Below are 24,671 nucleotides of genomic sequence, written 5' to 3' on the forward strand. Positions count from 1 at the left end.
CTGTTGCAAATTGACAGGGAGGAGGTTTGCACTTAGGAAATGACTCTTTGGAAATGTCCTCTCCCGCACTTCTATTTAGTTACTTCTCACTCCTTACCCTGCTTAATAATTCTAGAGCAGTGACAGTTATTTGCTAGATGTAACACACTGATGAACTAGATCAAATCCTCAGGATTACTCTGGATAGGCACTATTATATCCTCATATTAAAGACGAAGAAATACCTACAGAGAAAAAATGGAACAACTGTAATCCCATGCTCTTGTCACCGTACTGTAGCCTGCATCTCACAGGATCGTATACTCGGAGTATGTGAGGCAGCCTTCATACAAGCTGGAATAGAGCTTAGTTGTCCAAGTTAAACTCATTAAACTCTGGAGCATATTCTGAAATCAAACTTCATATCCCAACCCAAATTCAGAATATTTTGGAATTTAGTTTCCATGTGGGATATTTATCTATTATGTATGTATTTAGAAAGTTGACTGTAAAACTTCAAAAGAAGTATACATGTGCACGTGTATAATATTAAATTAATTATTTTACTAATATATGTGATTTTTTCAGAACTATGTAGCATGCTGGCAACATATTATTGTTACTCAGGCAGGTGAAAAAGAAAACTCCAGTTTAGGTCAGCAGGCAAGTAAACTCCTGGGTTGAAGAGATAATCTTCCCACATTACAGCCACCCACCCACAGCCTTCTCTGAGTCAGTTATTGGAAATCATTGCCTCCCTGTTTCTTACACAATTGGTGGTACTTGGCAGGAAGAGGAAAATGAACATCACCTTAGCATAACTCAGATAATCACTGCTTCTCCACTCCTGTCCCCTTACCCACACCTTGTCCTTGCTTAAAGATGCTCTTTTACTTGTTTAACGTTATTGGGTAAAGACAACAGTGGTTAAAGGCATAGCTCTGCAGATAAATGTTTTTAAGGATTATGTTCATCTTTATTAACAATTATAAATGAGAAGGAAAAGCTTATATATTGTATGTATACATATATATGTGCAGACTTGTACATTTTGCCCAGGCAAGTGTCAATTTTCTTATGTGTTTTTACTTTTTAACTCAGAAACTTTATAGGAATTCCTTTCTAAAAAATATCCAAAAGGTCACTACTCAGGTTAAATTATGTTTTCTTTTCTGTAAGTACTAAGGTTTACTATTAATAAGTAAAATAACATATAAATTTTTCTGAGAGTTAGATTGCCCAAGTATTTTGCTTTATGCAGTTTGAATATAATAAAACTCTCATTTTGTTTGCATGTGAATGAGTCAGTCTTTACAGGGGTCTTACATCCTTGGCATAGAGTAGACAGACTCTGAGAAAAAAGTCAACATTCATATATACAAAGAAATTAAGTCATTATTTTACCTAAATCTCAAACCTATCAACTTTCACATTCTCCCCTTAAATGAGCAAAGGAGGAAGGTTTTACACACACATGCATGTTTGTTTAAACACACAACACACCCAGTAATAATTAATTATCAACTCTTTCTCTAATTGTCAACTCTGCAAATGAAAGAATCAAATTATATGAATGGACTTTATGTTCTTGGTAGTAATTATATGGGTTGAGGAATTCCATTACAAGACAGCTTATATTATTATCCAATTTTTATACAGTTCATGAGTTCTTTTATAAACATAAAGTTTGTAAGTTCCTTTTATTTCTTTAGTTAGACATAGTTATAAGTTCCTTTGGTTTCTTTAATTAGAGATAGTCATGATTTTATTTCCAGTTTTAGTGTTGCTAAAGACTGAGACTGAAGCACCAGACTGTCAATCCTAGAAAAGGTGAAGGAAGCCATTCATCAAAGTGATTCATCTTGTTTAAGCCAGTGAAGGCTACAGAGTTTGGGTTTTATCTTCAGCACATCGCACAGAGAACAGAGGGACTCTTCTTACCTTAAGTGTCTGAGAATTGTCTCATTTTGCTTCTTCCATTAGTGGTGATGGGGTGCTAAAAGGACTGGAAATGAGCTGCCGATCACGATTAACCCCTTTCTCCCTGAACTTCCAGGTCAGGGAGCAATCTGAAGTTGCTTTCTAAAAGCTCTCACACTGAAGTCTTCCAAACCCTGTCGAATTTCCCAAACCACATTTCACAGACATCACAGCCTTCAGCCTTCAATGGTGCGGCCTTTCTTTGTTTGGTGACTCTAAAGGAGTTTCATGAACAACCTATAAAATCTTAGAATAAATACAATTTCTTTTTAATTATATTTTGGTAATAAAATCTAGAATAAAGAGAAGGTAAAATTCTAATTGTTAGATGTTGAAATGTTTTCTTTAATACTGTAGTACAGTTAGTTAAATATTTAGTGAGATTAAGTCAGTAGTCTATTTTACATAATCTTCCCATATTTGCATAGTCTTGCTCAGCGTTTTATTAATCCAAACCATTGAAAATGCCTGTCAAAAATTTACTTAAAACAAAAACTTGTCAAAGGGTGAAATGTGGTATAAAAACAATTTTCTTTTGTTGTCCAAATTTAAAAGGATTAAAAATCAATTAGCCCAAAGTGTGGTAAAAGTGTTTATCTGTTTTGTTAGAAAATATTCATACTGTAACATATTTCACTTTTTTATGAAAATGTTCATACTATAACACTCAATTTTTTTAATGAGGAATCATATGTGTAAAAAATATGGAAAATCATTAAAATACACTATTTATTTTTCTTTAAACTATTTCTGTGGCTTTAAATGAGTACACCAAATTTCACATAAAAGGTCTGTCTGGAAAAGTCCAGCTATTGTAAATATAAGAAGAATGGTTTTTGCAGCATTGATGTAACCTGGCAGCCAAAAAAGCAGACTGCTGAACATTGTTCACTGTGTGAACAATGACAACTTCAAAGTACTAGTCGGTGGGGGCAGTAGATGCCATTGAGTTAGCATGTGTACTGTGTGGCTGTTGAATTAAAAATGACTGAGTGAATAGGACAATGGATCTGCATCAAATTTTGTGTTAAGCTTGAACATTCTTCCACAGAAACTATGCAGATGGTTCAGAAGGCCACAGCTATGGGCAACTGATGATTGGCAGCTTAATCATGACAATGCACTCACTCACTCATCACATCTTGTACAGAGGGGGTTTTTTTTGGTGAAATGTGAAATCATCCAGGTGACTCAGCCCCCTTACAGCCCAGATTTGGCACCCTATGACTTCTGGCTTTTCCCAAAACTGAAATCACCTTTGAAAGGGAAGAGATTTCAGACCGTCAATGAGATTCATGAAAATACCATGGGACAGCTCATAGTGATTGGGAGAATTGTGTGAGGTCCCAAGGTGCCTACTTTGAAGAGTAGGGGGCACCTACTCAGGTGCCTACTGAGTCATCACTGTCCTATGTACAAAGTTTCTTGTATCTTGTATCTTCATCAATAAATGTCTCTTTTTCATAGCACATGGCTGGATACATTCTGGACAGACCTCATGTATCACTTTCCATTTTAAAAAAGGAGAATACTAGAAAGATATTTTCAGGAGCATGATGAGTCATTCTCCAAAAGAAGTGCCCCCAGAGACTTTCTGAATTTCAGAATTTGAAGGGAAAACTAGACTATTTATTTAAGAGTAGGGAAGACATTGCATGGCTCTAAATAAGATTTGAAGAAATCTTATTTATTCACCCTTTCTTCCAACTAGTTCAGGACCCAGCCAGGAACACAGTCATCTTTTTGTTTTCAAATACACCCCTAGACAATCATCCACAATGGCCCAGCCACCATTAACAAAATCTCTGCTTCACTGTTTGGCACTCTCCAGCTGTGCTCATTAGTCAGTAATTGAAGTTAAAATGGGTATAAGAGAAATTCAAGGATAAGAGCTGGGTGGCTTTGGACCCCCCTATAGGTGTCTGTTCACCTCCAAGACTCCAAAGTCCTTAAAGTAGGTGCTGGTTAAGAAGATGAGATTAGCCGGGCAACACAACTGATTCAGGGACTGAAACTGAAAAGGATGAAGCACGCAGCATGGTTCTGGAGAAAGGCTGCTAGAATCTTCCCCGTATTAGTCAGAGTTCAGGGGAACAATTTAATAGCAGTGCCAAATCCCACTCAAAACCCTCCTCCCACCCCACCCCCCAAAGTAAACAACCAGCACCACAAAAAAACATTCAGGCATATCTAGAAATGACGAGTTTTCATTGGTTGATTTAAATAGCCAAATTAGTGTCTAGGTTTTGCTGTCATCAAAATCCTTATTAAGTTAAAGTAGTAGTCCACTCTTTATAACATAGTCTGGACCAGCACAGTCAAATAGTTCATGAGAGTATACAAGTCTAAAGCAGAAGTGAAAAGTTCAGGAAGCTGCACCAATCCACTTCTACAGAGCTCACTTTGTTCTTTTAAAATGGTAAAGAGAAAACCATTTCTTAGCTTCTTTGACAGTGTCCTTTCATTCTTAGTAAAGTGGACAATTAAGTGAACTATAATAAATGCCATTTCACTCCTGGACCCAAGGTCAAGACGCATTAATGTTCAGCATCGGGTGCCTTTCAGTGCTATGGCCTATGCTGTACCCAGTCTTTGGTGTAGAGAACTGGTATCTCCACATCATCACTTCAAATGGAATTTCGAAGCCTGTGTTTTTTAAATGCTGCGTTACTATGGCCCCTTCCTGTCCCTTCTGCATGTTTGTGTGTGTGTGAAAGAGAGAGCGAGATACTGGGAGAAAATGATACCAACTATTTTCTTCTAAAGCAGCACTGTACAATTGAAATATGTGAGCCACATAGGTCATTTAAAATTTCCTAGTAGTCACATTAAAAAATTAAAAGAATGACTGTGGGAGTGGGGGGTATGCTGGGTAGAGGGGGGCAAAGAAAGAAAATTGGGGTGACCGTAGTAGCATAAACAGTAAAATACTTAAATAGGTAAATAAAAGAAACAGGTCAAGTTAATTTAATTTTATTCTGTTTAATCCCATATATCAAAAATATTCTTTTGACATGTAATCAATATAAAAAGTTATTAAGATATTACTCATTTTTTGTACTGTATCTTTGAAATGCAGTATCTCTTTTACACTTACGGCACACCTCAGTTTGGACCAGGCACATTTCAGCTGCTCGGTGGCTACCTGTGGCCAGCAGCCGTTGGATTGGACAGCCCAGGCCTAAAACATGGCCCCCTCTCGGCACAACGATATCCCATTTCAAATGCCTAGCTTCTGATATTTCAGATCCCAATCTGAATGTTTGTCTTTACAAAGAAACCCATACACATAAATATTATATTCTAGGTTCTAACACACACATATACAAACTAACATTGGGCTTTAATGATCTATCTGGATTTCCTTCCAAATTAATGTGGAAAATGAAATATTCCCTCTCCCCGATGCTCTCGGAAGGAGCCTGTGCACGTACGGTCTTGCACATCAGTGGGTTACCATGTATTGTGTTGTCAGAGCTGCTGACTCACTGCCCATGCGCGGCCGCTGCCCATGGTGACCGCTAGACAGAATGCCAGCAGCGCTGCCTGCAGCTTCTGAAAAGCCGACCTTTTAACAACAGCCACATTCTTTTGGTTGATTTTGCTGACATTCTCTCGACTCAAAAACCGTTTTAAAAACAAAAGGACAATGAAGCATTGAGTGTCTAAAAGCAATTGTATTTCAGTTCATTAAACTGAGTGTGTCAGGGAGGTCAAAACAGCAAGGAAATGAGTATACCAAGGGCACCGTCCTTGAACGTGGACATTTGAGCTACAAGCATGTAATACTTGAGGACAGTATTCTAAGACCACATGGGCATCCAATGATAAGGCTGTAATTGGATCCATTTTTCAACTTGGTCAAGAATCTTCATTGGCTCTATGTTACTGACCTATTCAAAATTCTATTTAATTTTTTCAAAATTGAAAAATTTATCCAATTTCCCACTCTAAAAAATGTTTTATGCAAGCTAAGCTTCTAAACCGAAAGCTAGAAGATGCTCTCCATTAATTAATAAGTGCTGACTTACTTTTAAATACTTAAAGCAGAGATCAAATTAGCCACTACCAGAAACCTGCTAGAACAACTAGATTCCACTTCAGCTCCATGACCCCTCACACTATTCTCATCCACATACAGAAAACACAATATGCGCTTTTCAGCCAGCAGCATGTCCTGCTGACCCTGTCTTCTGTTAGAGCTCACATTTTTGGATTCTTCTCTTTTCCTTGTGGGCAGAACTAGAACTCCCGTGTCTTCAAAATCTCGAGCCCTACCTGAGCTGATGTCCCTGCTCCTTACTTTTGTTGTCTGTTACCCCAGAGTCTAATATGAACTAACAGTAAAATTACCATGTGGTTCACATCTCACACACAACAGCCAGAGTCTGCTTTGCTGATTTTTAATGATTTTCACATAGATGAAAGTTTTCAATAAATAGAATGCATGTATGTTCAGCTAGTTGTTTTGGCACTTTCTAACCACTAGAGGGAGGTCAAGGCTCTGGTGTCCCCAGTGAGTGATGATAGAGATGATTAATGCACAAAGTTTATTATTGGTCCATGAGATGGCAGGAAAATGAAATTATATCTTTGGTGAAATATAAAACTTTGCAGCCTGAAAACCCTATCAACATTTTTTTGTTTGTTCTATCCAGTTTAAGATAGTGTTTATAAATTTGAAGATTTCTTATAAAAATCTGGATGTCTACCCTGAACAGGAAAATTGGAAGATGTGGCCATCCTTGGTCTATGAATCTACATGGCCCAGCCAAAATGGAGGTGCTTTCTTTAAACAGGGCACACACTCTTCACTTTAACTCCATCATGACAACTGCCTGTTATTTTTCCAACATGGGGACCAAATAGCCTGTGTTACTAATAAGCAAGTGAGCACCATTATTTTCTTGTGGTTAAGGTTGTTCTGGAGTCTGCTGTTTGTTTGTTTGTTTGTTTGGTACTCAAGTTAATAGGAAAAGTTGTAAAAGGAAAAAGAGACCAAGTAAACCTCTTAAAATTTCAAGGAAGATAAGAAAGGACCAATTTCTTAAAGGCAATTAAAAATATTCATAGCATCATCAACAACAAAAATCTTATTACTCTAATACACATCTTTTTAATATTCTGTGTAAGGAAATGGGAAGTATGCACAAAGCGCTCTCGAGATATACTGAGGGGCAGCCGTTATCTGGAAGTAAGACTGGTGTGCAAACTGAACCAGCCAACTTCTCCCAGAGAGCAGCATGTTTCCTCGGAAGGACAACCGGCAGACAAACTACTGTTATTTAGACATGGTATTTGGGAGCGAGCTCCTTGCAAACAAACGAAGTGAGCCTGTTACTTCAGAGAAAATTAACAGTACTTTCTGACAATGATAAAATTCAGACTTTGAAGAAAAATTATAATCTTGGAAAGCGTACCTCTGTCACTGTGAGGTTGGCAGGTTCCTAATACCTAAAAGCCTTTTCTGGTGAGATTGATGGTAATATTGACAAATATAACTTTTTGTTATTGAAAATGAAATGCATGAGCATTTGGGAGATCGGCCTAACTCAGTGAACCATTATTTTTCAAATGACTGATTCATGATGTTATAAAATCATATATGAGTTTAAAAATCTATACAAAGTCTGAGACAGATAGTGGATTTTAATGCCATGGACAGTGCCTGGGTCACTGATGTGGTCCAGATTCCACACTGCAATCACCTATAAGAAACAGTCGCTTGTTTCACAATTACCTGAAACGCTGTGAAAACACTGTTTTTTCCAACCACATGTCCATGTTAACTTGGAGCTTCTTCACATATCATAATAGGCCAAATGCTGAGGCACATATTAAAATCTGGCTATCTTCTTTCTATTATGCCAGTTACTAAAGAGATTTCCAAAAATGTGAAACCTTGCTATAATTCTCACTACATTTTTGTTGTGGAAACTATTTCTATTTTATTAATATATTATTTGCTACATTTAATGGGTTTATCATTCTTATATAAATAGATTTATAAATGTTTTATAATTTTTGTGTTTTCTAATAAGGTAAATATTGATAGATGTAATACATAAACATAAGTTCTTAGGGGTCTTCAGAACAAAATGTTTGAGAAGCTATGATGTAGGGTATAGTGTCATCCTTTTTTACTCCAAGGTGTCATGGCAACTTACTGATACCAAATTAAATGCTATATTATTTATCTCCATTAAAAAAGAAGACATGCATCCTCTCTGAGTCAGATGAAAATGATAAGTCAGGCTTTCAGTAACCCTCGGGTGGCTACTATGTCCTATGGCGCGCCTGAGGCCATCATCAGTCAAGGTGGAAATGCATCTCTGAAGGGCAGGCCCTGAGCGTTCTTTGCCAAGATTAGATTCTTCTGTCCCTTTACTATTTCCACAAAAAGCATTCTGTTGTCTGAGAAAACACCCATTCATATTTTGCACATAAGTATTTTTTTCCAGGGAAAACAAAATAAATAGATTTCAAGCAAAAATTAATAATAATTAGGAATCTGATTTTCATGCTAAAGAGTTTGTCACTGAAATTGTATCCAAACAAGTGCTATGTTTGTATGGATGTTGTTTTATGACAGTGAGCTTTCTGGTTAGGTTTTATACATAGTAGAGAAAAATCATTTTTTAAAAAAATGTAGAATTCTGTGTGCTTAATACAAAAATTTAATTCAGGATATTTGTAGGAGGTATGATATTCTGCATGCAAGTATTTACTCTTCTATCCATCTATCCCCTTTTTTAATGTTACTAATGTAACTGGTAAAGATCTTAGAAAACATTTTTTAATTTTGTTTTTTCCCCCTATATCCAGCTTCATGACTCCTTTCCTTCCTTCTTTCCTTCCTTGCCTTCTTTCTTCCTTCCTTTCTGCATTTCTTTTTTTTTTAATTTTTTTATTGATTATGCCATTACAGTTGTTCCATTCCCCCTTCATTCCCCTCCACCCTCCCCCCTCCTGTCCCCACCATTACCCCCCCTTTAGTTTATGACCATGTGTCTCAAGTTCTTTAGATTCTATATTTCCCATACTATTCTTGCCCCCCATCTATTTTCTACCTACCGTCTATGCTACTTATTTTCTGCACCTTCTCCCCCCTTCTCCTCCTCCCTCTCCCCTATTGCTAATCCTCCTTGAGATCTTCATTTCTATGTTTCCACTCCTGATCTAACTGTCCTTTTAGTTTGCTTTTGTTTTAGGTGTGGTTGTTAGTAACTGTGAGTTTGCTGTCCTTTCACTGTTCACATTTTTTTAACTTCTTTTTCTTAGATAAGTCCCTTTAACATTTCATATAATAAGCGCTTGGTGATGATGAACTCCTTGAATTTGATCTTATCTGAGAAGCACTTTATCTGTCCTTCCATTCTAAATGAAAGTTTTGCTGGATAGAGCAATCTTGGATGTAGGTCTTTGGATTTCATGACTTGGAATAACTCTTTCCAGCCCCTTCTTGCCTGTAAGGTCTCTTTTGAGAAATCAGCTGACAGTCTGATGGGAACTCCTTTGTAGGTGACTGTCCCCTTATCTCTTGCTGCTTCTAGGATTCTCTCCTTCATTTTAATCTTGCCTAATTGTGATGTGCCTTGGTGTGTTTCGTCTTGGGTCCAACTTCTTTGGGACTCTCTGAGCTTCCTGGATTTCCTGGAAGTCTATTTCCTTTGCCAGATTGGGGAAATTCTCCTTTATTATTTGTTCGAATAAGTTTTCCACTGGTGGCTGTTCCTTTCCCCCTTCTGGTACCCCTATAATTCAGATGTTGGAACGTTTAAAGATGTCCTGGAGGATTCTAAGACTCTCCTCATTTTTTTTGAATTCTTGCTTCTTGACTCTTTTCTGTTTGGCCATTATTTGCTTTCTTCTGGTCCACTCCATTGATTTGAGTCCCAGTTTCCTTTTCATCGCTATTGGTTTCCTGTGCAATTCCATTCATTTCACTTAGTTTCGCCTTCATATGTTCGTCTAATTTGTGGCTATAATCAACCAGTTCTATGAGGATCCTGATCACCAGTGTTTTAAACTGTGCGTCTGAGAGTTTTGCTATTTCTTCATTGCTTAGATTTATAGGCTCTGGGGCTTTGAGTTCTTCTTGAGCCATTTTTGGTCTGTTCTCGTCCATTAAGTATGAGTAGCTGAACCTTGGACTCTCAGGTCGCTGGGTTGTAACGCTTATGTGGGGGCGTGGTCAGAGCGGGAAATGGCGACCCCCTCAGCTGTTTCTTGCAGCTGGGTGAGGAGCAGAGCCTTAGGTGGTTCAACAGGGCGGGGCCAATAAGGTCGCTGGGTTATGACGCTGTATGTGGAGGCGAGAAACAGGCGTGGTCAGAGCAGGGAAATGGCGGCGCCCTCTGCTGCTTCTCGCAGTTGGGCCTGCTCAGTCTCGTAGTCTCACCGCCCACTCCCTTGCTTGTCTATCTGCGCAGGAAAGCGCGACCACGGTCCACCCGCAGCCCTGCTCCCTCGCTGTTTCCCCGAAGTCGCTCGCTGAGTCGCTTACTAGGTCCAACCCTGCGCCTGGGTTCCGCACGCCCGAGTCCGTCTGACCGAGTTTTCCTGTGCAACTCCGCTCCGACAGCTGCTGGTTTCGCCCCTCTTACCGGTGAGGCTGAAGAATTTGTTGTTACCAGACTTCCGAAAAGTTCAATTTTCTGTGTTCTGGCTGTGTTTTCTGTTGCTATTATTTAGTTGTCTCTAAACTTGGTTGTGAGAGAAAGCACAGCTTCTCCACCTATGTCTCCATCTTGGCGGAAGTCTCCCTTTCTGCTTTTCTATTTGTTTTGATCTCTACATCATGGTCAAATCAATCAGACACACATATCAAATCACACTGTACCATTAGTCTCCTGGAAGTGTGTAGGACTTTAACAAATGAATGAACATAAAATATGAGCAATACATTTATACTCACATATTACCAGAGAAATTTCACTAGCATCTAGATAGGTACATCTTTATGTGGCTAATCTTAAAAATTGTCTTTTTTATAAATAAATTGGATAAATGTTTGATACATTTTGATTTAACCATTAAAGTTCAGTGCGATTGTTTTGACCAATAAGCAGGTGCACTGAGCTGCAAGAGACAAAGTACTGAGCTAGAGTAAGCATTTTTTTCTTAGTCAGCAAAAGTATGTTAATCTTTCTGCCTTACTTGGAATTAACTTCAACACGAGGACTTTAAAGGTTTAATGAGGTCACCCCTATAGGATAGTGTTGGCCTGTACTCTGTTTTAGTGTCATATTGCTCTATTTCATTCATAAAAAGAGAGTTTTCATCTAGAAAGTTTGAGATACTTCAGTTTAGTCATTATTTGTGTCAGACAATGAGACATTTATTGGTTTTATAATTGGATTTTTTAAAAACATACAAAATGAGATAATCATTCTCCTTAAGTGTATTCTGGGAGAATGACTACGCGTATTTTTCTGATACTTTGGGATACATAGGTTCTGTACAGTAGGGATTTCCACAACTGAGTAAGCACTGCTATAAAATAAAACGATGACCTATACTGTCTTACGCTGAAATGTAGCAGAAATGGGTTCCATGTAAATGTGAGTGTTTAAAAAGTATGTAAATAAACTAAAGAAGCTTTCAGTGACTATGGATGTCACATGTCCTCATATGTCATACTCTTTAGCAAGTTTGGTCACATAATCTCATAGTTATAAAATAGGAAGTGTCTATGCTGAATATTTATGGACCACCAATAATAGATACAAAAATTCTTTTAAACCTTAAAACAAAATTATTAGTTTTATAATTTCTCAATTTCATTAAAAATCATGAGTGTATATATGTATGCACATAAACATATGTATATATATAATTGGAAGTAAATGTATAAAATCTTCATAATGATTGTCTCTGAGTAGGGGAATTTGGATGATATTATTTTTTATAATTCATTGAATTTGCCACACTTCCTAAAAGGAATGTTACTTTGATTTTTAAAATCTCTATAATTTCGAGCCATCTCTTGATTCATTTTTTATTAAACTTGGCTATTTATCAATGCTAACATATACCTAATTATTTTTGCATTTCTTACTTTGAAAAAAGAAAAAATGATAGGCCAAGTGAGTTCTTAGTGATTGCACTCCTCTGTGAGCTCAAGTCATTAAACATAAGGGAAAATGTTCTTTTAAAACGCAAATATTATCACCGTGGCTGAGGAGGCTCAGTTGGCTGACCCACAGCGAAGGGTTGCACATTTAATTGCTGTTCAGGGCACACACCTGGGTTGCAGTTCCGTCTCCCGTCCAGGTGCATGTAGTCCCGGTCTAGGTGTGTGCAGGAGGCAACCAATCAATCGATGCACCTGTCTTGCATTGGTAGTGTTTCTCTCCTTTCCCCTCTCTCCAAAACCAATGAAAAAAATGTCCTCCAGTGAGAACAAAAATTTCAATTAATTAATCAAAAATGCCAATAGTATCTGCATTAAAGCAACTGTCTTAAGCTTGCAGTAAGACACAACAGAGAGAGACACGAATACAGTCTCTCTAAAAAAAAATTGCTGGGCAAAAAACAGAGCTGAGAAATCCATTATAAACCTCCTACTTGCTTCTCAGCACCTGTAAAACAATTGACTGAATACCCAACTGAACTGATGTTGACAGGCAAGCCGCCATAATTTTTTAAATGTCTCCGTATTTTAGCAGGCCTCTAGCTTTATGGTGTAAAAAAATTCTACGTCCAGGGCTCAATGTATGTGTCCATTCCTTCTGACAGCTATTTTGTCCAAATGTTATTGTTCTCTCCGCTTTATCTTATTTTAATGTAAGTGATGGAGTATGATTTTTTTATCTTTGTCTATTAGAAATGTCAAGAATGAAACTCAATACTTAGCTAGCTCAAATATCCTCTCACAGTCCTATTATGTATGATAGGGAGTGTTCAAGTAGGAGACCGACAAGTGAGGCAGGCACTGACTCTACTTTCCCTGTCTAGGTACCTACATTTGTGGAATTGTGAACTATCATGCATGTTTCTGTGATTCTTGGGCTGTAATTTAGTGGGAAAACTTATAGATGTACTTTATTCTCTCTGAGATTAATTTGCCTGATTATCTGGCCAAAAACTTTAAAACTTCATAGAAATTCGGTGGCCGACTAGCATAGAGCAGATGCAGCCAATCTCAAGAGCACTTCCCTTGGCGCCCAGAATTTCTGGTGGGAGGGGTCGGCCAGGTTTTGTGATTATGCGCTTCTGTGATGGGACCTCACTGGACTGAACGACTAAACTGCCCCAGTGTCCCAGTCTCTTTATCTCAGGAGCTTGAAGTAACAAACTGTGACCTTCATAGGAAATACGTGCAGACACCCAAGTCCTTCCTGGTTCTCAGGCAGAATTCTTTGTCACCAAGAACAAATTCTTGGAACAGAGAGGGTACACAAGTGTCCCTGAGCCTTCTATCCCAGTGTAAAGCCACACCCCCCCACCTCCCTGAAGACCAACCGGGGAGAGGAGCAAACCATTCCAGACTTGCAACGCTGATTTCAAAAAAATGAAAAAATGAAAATTTGCCACAGCTTTATGTAGGAACCAAGTGAGAAAACTCTGAGCCTCACCTTTGCTAATTGTCCCACCATCAATCACATAAGCATTTAGTGCAGATTATTATTTATCTCTAAAGATGATGAAGAAATAAAGCAGTCTCTGCCCTGCAATTGCACATAGAGAAAGAAGAACATTCATGGCAATTTAACATGGTAACCTGTGCTATGATGGAGTCAGAGGGTGGTGTGGAAACACTAAGGCCCGGGTATGAAAAAGAAACTCTTAAGAGTAGAGCTGGGAGGTACAGGAAGGGGGTTGATGTGCGATATAAAATTGGAGGAGGTTGCAGAGGAGGAATTAGCCCAGAGATCTGGATGGGACCTGTGAACCTTCTAGACCAAGGTTTCTAGCCTAGGCAGTACTGTGATTTGGGGCTGGTTAGTTATTTTTTTGGGGGGGGGCCTGTCCTGTGCATTCCAGGTCCAGTAGCATTGCCGACCTCTACCTACTAGATGCCTGTTGCAGCTACCCTCCCCCCAAATCAGAAAATGTTTCTAAACGTTGCCAAATGTCCGGAGGAGAGAAGTCACATCACCCCTGGTTGAGAACTATGGGTCTAAGCCAAATACCCTCATTTCACTAATAAAAAACACTTACACAAGTAGTTAGTGGTAGAAAGCAAAATAAAACCCAGGCTTCCAATCCTACTTCAGTCTTCTTTCTATAACACCAAATGATGTTTCAGGGACCTCAGAAGACGCTTACAGACCTAAGGAGTTATTCTTCATCTTTCACCCTCTTCTGTGTTGTTGAGGATCTGGCCAATGCTGAGTTTGCAGAAGCCGGGTAGTCAGAATCCTGAGCTCAGCTTAAGCACTGGTATGAACACCCTGTATGCCATTGGAATGCCATTTGTGAATATGGCACAAAGAGTCACTCATAAGAAGCAGAACCTATTTAAGTTATTTGAACAAATGATTATTGTGTTTCAAGTGATCTTAATCATTTTTGGCTAAACTCCCTTAACAGCTGCTACAACTTATGCCCAAAACAGCGTCATGCACCAGCAAAGACTAAGTTTGATATGTTTATGAATACAACATCATTCTTAATCTTTGCATTTCTCTGGAGCATGCTTTGCATACCCGTGATCATCATTATGTGTAGCTGCTTCACAAAAGTCATCTTCATTCTAACCTCGGAAACTGAGTAAGCTAGACTCCTGGTGCTGTGGTCTCCCAAGCATAACTAAAAGAGAAGAAGAAGCTACAGAAGTAGAGATCTGCATCCTCACATTGAGGCGACCCTATTTTTACATAACGATGAAAGCAGATAAAATGCCTACTCATGTTTTCCATTTTTTCCAGTGCCATGAAATTATTTTCAGTATGGGGCAAACTCATGGGGGTTAGAAAGAGGAAATTAGATCAAATATGTTTAAGAAAAGAGGACTAAAATATTTATTTATTTATGCAGTAAATACTACCACAGGCCTACTATTGGTCAGGCATTGCTCTAATCATGAGGGGTAAAAGGCTAGATCAAGTTCCTGCCCTTGTGGAGCTCATGCTCCCATGTGCAGGACAACGGATAAGTGGTGGAAGTGCTGTGCAAAATGACACAGCAGGCGAGCAGTGGAGAGCGAGAGAGGAGAGCTGTTTTAGATGGGAATATGAGTAAAGACATAAATATAAATAAACGTGGGAATATGAACTCCACTCTAATCTAATATGTGGCTGACTCTCACAGAGTCTCAGTTGGGGTGACTCCTTACACCATCCTCATGCTCGACTGCATCCCACCGTGAGAAATGATTGGCCATCTTTTACTTAATCGATACCACTAGTGTGACAATTAGTCTTTCTTAGGTGGTCCCTTTGATTTTTGTATGCTCTACATTAAGGAGCGTTTTTTATTAAGCAGAAATCTACCTCCTGCAACGCCTGTTCAACCTACATGCCTAACATACGGCAACTCCAAATGAGTAAGATTCTTCCTTCTCCTGTGGACTCCATGGGAAGGTATTGCTTCCTGACTCCCATTTGCACATGAATGGAACGCTCTTTAGGAAACTAGATAAAGGAGGAAGTATTTTATTTTATTCCATGACACTAAATTTTCATTTCTACTCGCACATTAGTCAGACTAGGTTGTGATAACTGATGGGCAATTTAAATGAGAATGTAAAGAGAGAAAGGTATCATTTTCTATTTCTACCCAGTGTTCACATGAGCATTTCACTTTGCAGTGTCCAGTGGACTGCAGCAAGAGAGGAGAGTAGGATTGATGCCTTTAATTCAGTGGCAGTTTGGGAGGCCCGAGAGCAAAAAGAATTGTGGATATGATTCAGTTCTGCCTGCTCCGGGGAACAGAAGCCAAGGGATGGAGCTGCCTCCAGACCAGACAACAGCTTTTGATCACTGCCTGCGAGGAACAGGCTGGACCAGAGCCACTTGCTGGTGGAGGAGAAATAGCAAGAACTAAAGCCAGTGTACAATGAAGATATCATCCAAGTCGTAACTTCCATTAGGGTCATAGATCCTGGTTTGGGTGTACAAGCTGAGCCACCCAAAGGGGGACTTTAACACAGCGTTCCTATCTGAGCCCTTGTCTCAGATCCCTCCTAATCTGTGGCAGTCTGGGATGACCCAGGGACCTGGGCAAAGATTGAATGCAAAACATCCTTTCCAAAATTGCCAGGTAGAGGAGCAACCACCAATAACATTATCTTAAGAGGTCCCCATGCCATTACCAAAGGATTTCTCGAGTGACTCTTTATTGCCAGATATAGTTGGATAGAAGTGTATCTAAGTGTGTAAACTATATATATTTACATATAAATAAAAGCATATATTAGAATGTGTAAGATTTTCATTTATTTTCTAATGCTATGGCTTAGAGAGCTGCACTGATGGGGGGGGTTAATGTTTTTAATATATAACTTATTCCCAGATGCATGTCTAATTTACCTGAACCTCAATATAAAAAAAATAGTAGCATGGAGTTTAGAAAACAAAAAAATCTGAAAACACTACTGTTCCAGTAATACATTTAATTCACAAATTCCAAATTCATGTATATACCTAGAATCTAAGTACAGAGAAAGACAGTCGGATTCTATGGTAGCAGAACAAAGGTTAACAGTGTCATGAAAATTTCTTTACCTGCTGTAAATTAAAACTTATGCCATAGGAATATATCTGAGAACTTGGACTAGAGGCAGGGAGAGTTATTGAATAGAATTTTTTTAGAATCTAAAACCATAGGATGCCTAAAACCATGCGAGCTAAATAATCATTGTGATCATTTTAGACAACCTGTGCTAAAGAAAACGGTTGGGGGAGGAAAGTACCGGGCGGAGCTGGAGAGATGTCAGAGCACACCTCTACCCTGCATCCAGGGTGCAGAGGTAGGCTCCTCCTGTCCCCTCACTGTCCTCTCCCACTGCCACCCCATGCTCTCTCCCCTTTATTTCCTATGATCTCCCCTGCCCCCTATTTTTCCCTTCATCTTAACATGGGGTTTTCTAAGCTTCAAATGTCTGCTGCTTCTAGCCATGTAGCCCCTGGAATAGTGACAGTTAGCCTGTGTGTTGGTAAAAGGGAAAGCGGGGAGGGCAGGAGAGACAGGACTGGGGAGAAAGACTGGCTGATGGGAGGAGGTGAGCAGGGCAGCTGGGCCGGAGGGACAGGGAACCAATCTCTTTAAGTTCTCAAACGTGACTCCTTTCAGACGGCAAAAGCGTATGATCGTTCATATTCATTAAGAAACATTAACAACTTTCTCAACAATTTACTGTTTCTGTTATTACTATACAACATAATAAATCATGCAGAACATTAAATAATTTCAGGTTGTATGTCCATTTACAACTGTTGGAGCCTGAAACCGGTAGAGGAAAAGCTGGACGCAGCTGTCATGATCTCGGCCTCCACAGAAATCACAGTGACACATTATTCCAGAAAACCACCTACTTTGCGTACATGGAGGATTCCATCGTTTCTTGTTCCTGGATTTTTTTTTAAATCAAGCTAGGTTTAGAGCTCATGATTCAAGGCCACTCTCTTGTTACTAACCCGCTGCTTAATCTTTCATATCACTCTGCCCCCTGGGCCTCACCACCCTCATCTATAAAATGATTTCTTGCACAAATATCTCTTTTTCTGAATATTTCTAATAGTGAATGAAAACCAAGGCTCCAAGTCAAGTATTACAAATCATTATGAGTTTTTAGTGTAAGACAATTTGCTCCCAATATGTCTGTCCTGACATATTCTTGTTTCTGTAAAAAATGTGAGTATGAGCTGCTTAGGTTAAATAAAAGCCTGTTTTCTCATTGCAGATAAATAGGATTTACCATTCCCTGGATGAAGTGTCTGGGAAGTCTTTAAATGCCACAGTCAACTGCCATTTCGAAGAAAAAATAGATGGTTTTGGAAAGTTCATGCGGTTTCTTCACTGAATCTTAGGTGAGTGTGTCTGAGACAAAGAATTGAAGATGGACATTGGGCTATTTCTCTTTGAAGTGCTTCTCTGCTTCCATGAAAAGAAAATAGGGTTAAATACTGTCGGCGTTTTGTACTTTCAGCGAGGGGCCAGGCAGAGAAAGACTTCATTTTGTGCCTTTTGTTTATTTTTCAATTATTACCGTCAGAAATCTTGTGAGCTGGGAGGTGTGAGACACAGAGATGACCCTGACAACTCCTGGTTTCTATTAAGCAGATGCCATAATACTTCATTCTGTGCTAAAGGTCATCTAATTTTTTTAATTTATTAAAAATTTTAATAGCAGAGTAATAAGCCCAAATGAGAAAACCATGTTTCAATGCTATAAACGAGAGGAAAATTTGATGGTGCTAATGGCAGTTTAATCATTAACAAGTCTGCATGTGAGAAAAGGCTAACATGTCCCAGGCTGCCCATGGGGAGATTTTATAATCCTTAAATGAAAGTAGGGCATGGTCTAGGTTAGGCGCAGTTTCCCAGTGGTTGTGTACGACTGAGCACACACGCATGCTCACATGTGCACATGAAGCTTTGTTTGGCCCAGCCATAGAATGGATGGGTAAGTATTTTTTACATCATCATCCATAATTACCTTTCCATGCCTCAAAAGACATGAGCCTGCAAATTGGTATTTTGCAATTAGCCTGCAATATGCCATCGTCATTTCAGAGCAGAACAAAGAGGAATAGAGGAATTGAGTGGGGGTCTTATTGAGGAAATTGTGTGTCTTTCTACCTCCTCCTGAGTCTGGTTTTCAAAGTGTGGCTTCATTATCTACTTCAAACAATGGCGATTTCCAGATCATCAGAATACACCTCTGCTCCCAGTTCTGAATAAAACAATGCAACTGACAGAGTGTTGATCACTGACTAAATCTAATTCAAAAGACAATGTTGCCTCTTTTATATTTTGATTAACTTCAAAATGACAGTGGATAATTCTCTCATAATCTTAAGGGTGTGTAAATTTGGTTTATTGGGATTGTATGTGGAACTAAAATGGTGATTCCATTCATTTACAAGATGTTGGGTAAATGTAGTTCCCAGTTGCTAAACTTAGTACCCTTTAAAAATATAAATAAGTCAATTTTCCTGGTGTAACCTGACTCTGGAGGAGAAAGTGAAAATGGAAGATTGACTTACTTAGCTCTCTCCTTTCCCACTGTGCCAGTCTGTACCTGTGTTTACCTTCACCTCCATTCCTTGCCCTGCTCTTACCCCGCCGGTTCCATGGGAGGCGACCACTGTGGGTGGGTTTTCCAGCCCCCAAACCCAGCCTCTGCTGCCTCCACCTTCTCCCAGTGACCTTGAACTGTGGGTTCCAGTAATATCACCTCTTCCCTTTGTCCCCTGAGACTTGTGGGTAGTAGTGCCTTGGTCTTCTTGCTGCTGCTAATCTCCAGGTTGATTCTCTATTCCCAATTTAGTTCTTTTATTCCATCATCTGTGTAAGCATTTCCCTGGATTGAATTCAGTTTTAAATATTTACAGTCTGTGCTTTTCTCGGTTAGATTGGAAACAACCAATCAGTACTTCATTCATTTCTCTCAAAATCATAGGAAGGAAAATAAACAGGGATTCCCTCTTTCTCCCAAGGAAAATAAATGATTCTCAGAAAATAAATTGAAAGTTACATGTAAGGTTGGGTTTTTACACTGAAAAAATTTTAACTTGATATATTTAAAGATATTTCTAAGCTATGCAGTATTGTAGTGTAAATTTGTTGTTTTTAATAAAATCATTATTGATATTCCCATCTTGCTTATCAAATTGGGATCTTTGAAATGCTCAAATGCATACCAAAGATGAATTTTACTTTTTTAATATTCATATTTCATGAACTTCGGTATGCATGCTGTAAGAACCTCTTTTTAGGGCATCACTCATTCCTGTATTCACTGTTAAATCTATAGCCTCAGGTCTATTTTATTAAGGATCCAACCTCTTTCTTTTAGTAATGGTTTGCTTCTTGGAGCCTGCTGATTTCCTATGATAAATTCTGACTGTATCAGAAAGCAAAGTGGTCAGGATGCTAGTGGCTGTCTTTTTTTGACAGGCAAACAATTCACCACTGTCCCAGCGATCTCACTCATGCTAAAAGGCTTCCTTGGTATTGAAGTGGCTTTTCATCTAATTATTTCGGCACTTCACTTGGTTATTTCAAATGCAAGCGCCTTGCTATTTTCATGCCCTTCTCATTTATTTGTGTAGACATTTCCCTTTTCAATCTTTCCTCAGAGATCCTCATAACTGCTCCTGTGTCTGTTTTAATGTATTGTGGGTGCACTCAAAAGGACATGGCGTCCCTCCTACCAACAATTTTCATCTGTTCAACCAATGTTAAAGTTAAGCCTGCAGCACCTTACTGAGCATCCTTTAGACAATGTGGAAATGCCATGGTGAGCAGAATTAATTGGACCCCTCCATAATCTAAAATTAGGAGACAAGGATAAGTAGCTTTATGGTGTGGTTTAAGATGTAATAAAAAACTGATGTTTGCAAAACACATCTTCCATAGTTCGGTACAGCACTGAAAATTCTAATTGGTAACATTTCTCTCCAGCTTATGAAGGCTTTATGACGTCGTGTGTTTCAAAACATACTCTTGGAAAGAGAAATATATCCACTAATAATAGATACTGCATCACGCATAAGTCTAATGAGTTAGCAGGAAAGAGAGTCCTGGACAGTGGCGCAAACACTGAACTTCTGACGGTTTGGTGCACGTGAGCACGAGGGAACTACTGAAATAGTCTGACTGAGTTCATGATGCTGCCTGGTTGGCCAAGGGAGGCGCCCTTCAGAAAATATAACTCAGCCGAACCTATCTAAATGCAATATTGGAGGAGCGGGGGGGGGGGGGGAGGAGTGGAAGTGTTAGTCCTTCCACAAATGAATAACATTATAAATAGAGGCTTTAAATCACTGGTGCCTGAAGAGTCCAGGAAAGTGTTTAATCCAAAATGTAGTCATCCTTCTGCTGAATCACATAGTATGTTCTGGGAAAAATCACATGTGTTTAAAGGCAGAAATCATCTGTTATCCGCCACTGTAACCCTGGAAACAAGCCCAGTGCTTGGCACACTGTACATGATTTTTAAATAAATGATTAGCGAATAAGAGCAAAGGCACACAGCAACACCGGCTGATGTTTACTGAGTCCCTCCTTTAAACCAAAGCAGTTCTGAATACACATATACTTCATTTCATGCTTAAACAACCCGTGACACTGGCAATATTGTCTCCCTTTTTAAAGATAAGTAAACTAGGGCCCCCCCAAAATGCATAACCTGCCCAAGGTTAAGGAAGACAGGGTGAAAATCCAAATCTAGCCTGCTCCATTTCAGAGCCCAAGCACTTAATTATTATGCTCTACTGTCTCTCATGTAGTATAGTCAACAAATAGTTTTAAAACACAGAGGCAACACTGTTTATTATTAACAAACTTAAGTCATTCCAGAATACACCTGTACTAAGAGGGCTTGCCAAAAACCTTGAATGGCCTTGCTTTGAATACAAATCCCCTCTCTCCATTGTTCCCTCTCTCCTTTCCCTTTAAAACATTACTGCCCAAATCTACTTTCTAATTTACATTCCGATCTCATTATTTCTATTCTTTAATGGTTTGTTCTAAAATTAATATTCTAAGTATTCTATTGCTCTTTTCACACCATTTGCTTAATTTAGAAATGTGTAATCCTGAACAGCAAGTTACTTAAACTCTCAGGGCATCAGATTTCCCACCTGAAAAGATATGTCTAATTTGTTGTGAGAACTAGAAAATAATATACCAAACAACAATATGAAGTCCCTGATACATAGTAGGTGTCTAACCAACAGTAGCCAATATGACCTAGTTACCACCACCCACTTCTATCTCAGAGCCGGTGTTGGCTGCCCCATCAACTACAGAGCAAAACCTGTGTCCTGTATTTCTCCACATGTCATAACACAACAACGTATCTCTCGAGACTCACTATCTTCTTTTCTGCTCCTCAGTTGACCTTTGGTAACGTAGGAATGATTTACCTTCGCTAAGCCACACTCTGTATGGCTTCACTTTTGCTTATGCTGGCTCTTCCCCCGAGACGCTCCTCACGGCTCGCCCCCTCTCCAGACCCTGCTCACCCACAGGCACGCAGGCATGCGCTCTTCCGTGACCTGAACTATCCTAGTCATTGTTACGGTTTTGGTGAGGTCGTTGTCAAACCCCTCCTGAGTCCACAGTTGTCAGTCCTGTCTCTGAATTCACACAACCCTTCAGGACCTTTCTAGAATATCAGTTCCTATTGTGAACAATGGAAAGAAAAGCAATCTCATTCAATCACTCACAGGCTGATGCTGGCATTTCTCATCTTGTCTGTCTGTCTTTCCTCTGAAATTTTCATCAAGAACAAGTTTTTCTGTTTTGTTTTGTTTATCTTTGAATCTGCTGCACCAGGCTCAAAGTGCTCTCCTTTTGGGGGCTGGGTGAAGTATGAAGGGCCATATTTTGAGAGAAGCTGAGTGGCTTCAGTGTGCCAAAGATTTTAACACTGCAGCCACCAGGAGCGGAGTCCGTCGGGGAAAAGGGACCTTACAGGGAACATCTGGGCAGAGCACCGAAGCAGGTGCTCCACACAGACATTATCTCACTTAATGTTCTTAGTAACCCCTCCAGTTAGCTATTATTTTCCTCCTTATTTGGGTAAGAAAACTAGGGTTCCAAGACTTTAGATAACTTGCCAATGTCTTATTTCTTGTAACAGAACGAGAAGGTTGAGCTATTTCTTTTCAATGCAAGCAAACTGCTCCTCTGAAAGAGTTTCCAATTTAATCCTATAAAAATATGCATGGAAGATAATGCAAGAACTTTCTATTTAAAATATTTCCTGAGGAGTAAGCTATTTATAAGTCTACAGATCTTTTTCTCATTGGCCAATACATTTATGTTTAGGGTGATGCTAAAATTAGCACTATTTATATGCAATAAGAGTTTAAAAGATGTAGCACCTTGGGGCTCTGAGACTTATTTATGCAAAAACCTAATTTATTGATGTGAGCATACGCCTGGAAATGATGATGTCTAAACTGTAGACTGATAGAATTTTAGGGCTGAATATCATCTAGAATCACCACTAGAGATGGAAGTTTTAAGGCAAGGATTCTGTCTTTCTTTCTTTTTTCTCTTTAAGAATATTTGTGAAACAAATATTTATGACTAATTATGAAAGGACTTGTGTAGGATACAAAATAAAAATTTCCCTAGACATAGTGATACTATTAGTATTTCTTAAGAGAGTGCATAAATATGTTCTAAATTTTTTAATTACATGATTCAAATGCCATGTATAAGACTAATAGTTAATATGAATAAAACTCAAAATTTTCCAAAAGAGCTATCTTCTGACTTCCTTTTAATTGCAAAAAAAAACCAGTATCCATATAGAAGGATTCCTTCCTTTTGTGAAATATTCTGATGATGCTTAGGACACATTTATACCTGTAGTGATCATTCATTTGTTTATTTTTAAATATATATATATTACACATCTCTCAGGTTTGCTGGCTCTGTGCTAAGCACCAAGAAACTTCAGATAAATAAAGTATAATTGTTCTAAGTAATATTCTAGTTAAATTTGCCACAGATTAGAATTATTAGGCACCAGAAGGGATATTTCAGAAAGTCTATCCTAGCCCCTTCTCTTAGTCCATTAGGGCTGATGTAACAAAATACCCAAGACTGGGCAGCTTATAAAAGAAAGAAATGCATTTCTCACGGTTATGGAGGCTGAGGTACAAGATCGAGGTGCCCGCGTGGCAGTGTACCGGTGCGAGCCCTCCTCCCGGTTCATAGCTGCACCCACATGGTGGAAGCAGACAGGGAGCTCTGTGCAGTCTCTAAGAGCACCAGTCACACACGTAAAGCCTCCACACTCATGACCTAACCACTTCCCAACGTCTTCACCTCCTAATACTATCGCGTTGGGCATTAGGATTTCAACATATGAATTGGAGGGGGACACAAACATTCAGACCATAGCAGGCACCTAATTTTACATGTGAGTAAGTTGAGGCCCAAAAAGGTTAAGAACTACCCCAATAATTAACAACAAAACCACAATAAGGACCTATCTGAGTCTTCTACCTCCTAGGTACTCTCCGCCATACAACAAACAAGCCAATATTTCTATATTCTCAATCTTATTTTACCCCAAGAGAAGTTTTGAGTCTATGGAGCAAAGACTGGGAAAATAAGATTGATTTTGATTTTATTTATAGTATGTAGAAATAGAAGATTTACTATTCATCAAGTACTTTTTAAGAATTAAGTAAATATCAAGAGCTTTGCTGGTTGCTGGACATATGGCTAAAGCAGAAATGCCTTCCTGCCCACATCCTGCTTACTGTCTTGTGTGCGTGACTGTGAATATCTGATTGTGTGCAACCCAAACAGCCCTTTAGTGGGTATACCAAATAATCCAGGCAAGGACCACCATAATGTGATGCCAAAAATGGCATCTAAACTAATTGTGACATAGTCACTACTTTAAAAAATGTCAAACAGCCTGTTCCATAAATACTTGATATATTAAAACAAAAAGACAACATACCTATGTCTTTGGTCTACTGCTGGTATATAGATCACTTGTTAACAATACAGAACTGAAAAAGAATTTTTACAAGTATGAGTATATAAGCATATGTACACTGCTGTGT

At 38.9% G+C, this 24,671-nt stretch overlaps 1 protein-coding gene across 7 annotated transcripts in view; it reads left to right on the plus strand.

Annotated features, from left to right (window-relative positions):
- Window positions 1-18,511: 18,511 nt before the first annotated feature.
- DTNA (dystrobrevin alpha) overlaps window positions 18,512-24,671 on the plus strand; it is a 197,861-nt gene continuing 191,701 nt past the window's right edge. For 5 of the 7 annotated variants that reach the window (XM_037154482.2, XM_037154480.2, XM_037154491.2 and 2 more), the window contains exon 1: window positions 18,512-18,532. In XM_037154482.2, the coding sequence (XP_037010377.2) occupies window positions 18,525-18,532 (8 nt within the window). In that variant the 5' untranslated portion in view covers window positions 18,512-18,524. The remainder of the gene's footprint in view (window positions 18,533-24,671) is intronic. The other 2 variants (XM_037154489.2, XM_053664259.1) reach the window with 1 other exon arrangement.

The sequence above is a fragment of the Artibeus jamaicensis genome, unplaced genomic scaffold (genome assembly GCF_021234435.1).
Source record: "Artibeus jamaicensis isolate MK-2021 breed Jamaican fruit bat unplaced genomic scaffold, CSHL_Jam_final contig_354, whole genome shotgun sequence".
NCBI lineage: Eukaryota > Metazoa > Chordata > Mammalia > Chiroptera > Phyllostomidae > Artibeus > Artibeus jamaicensis.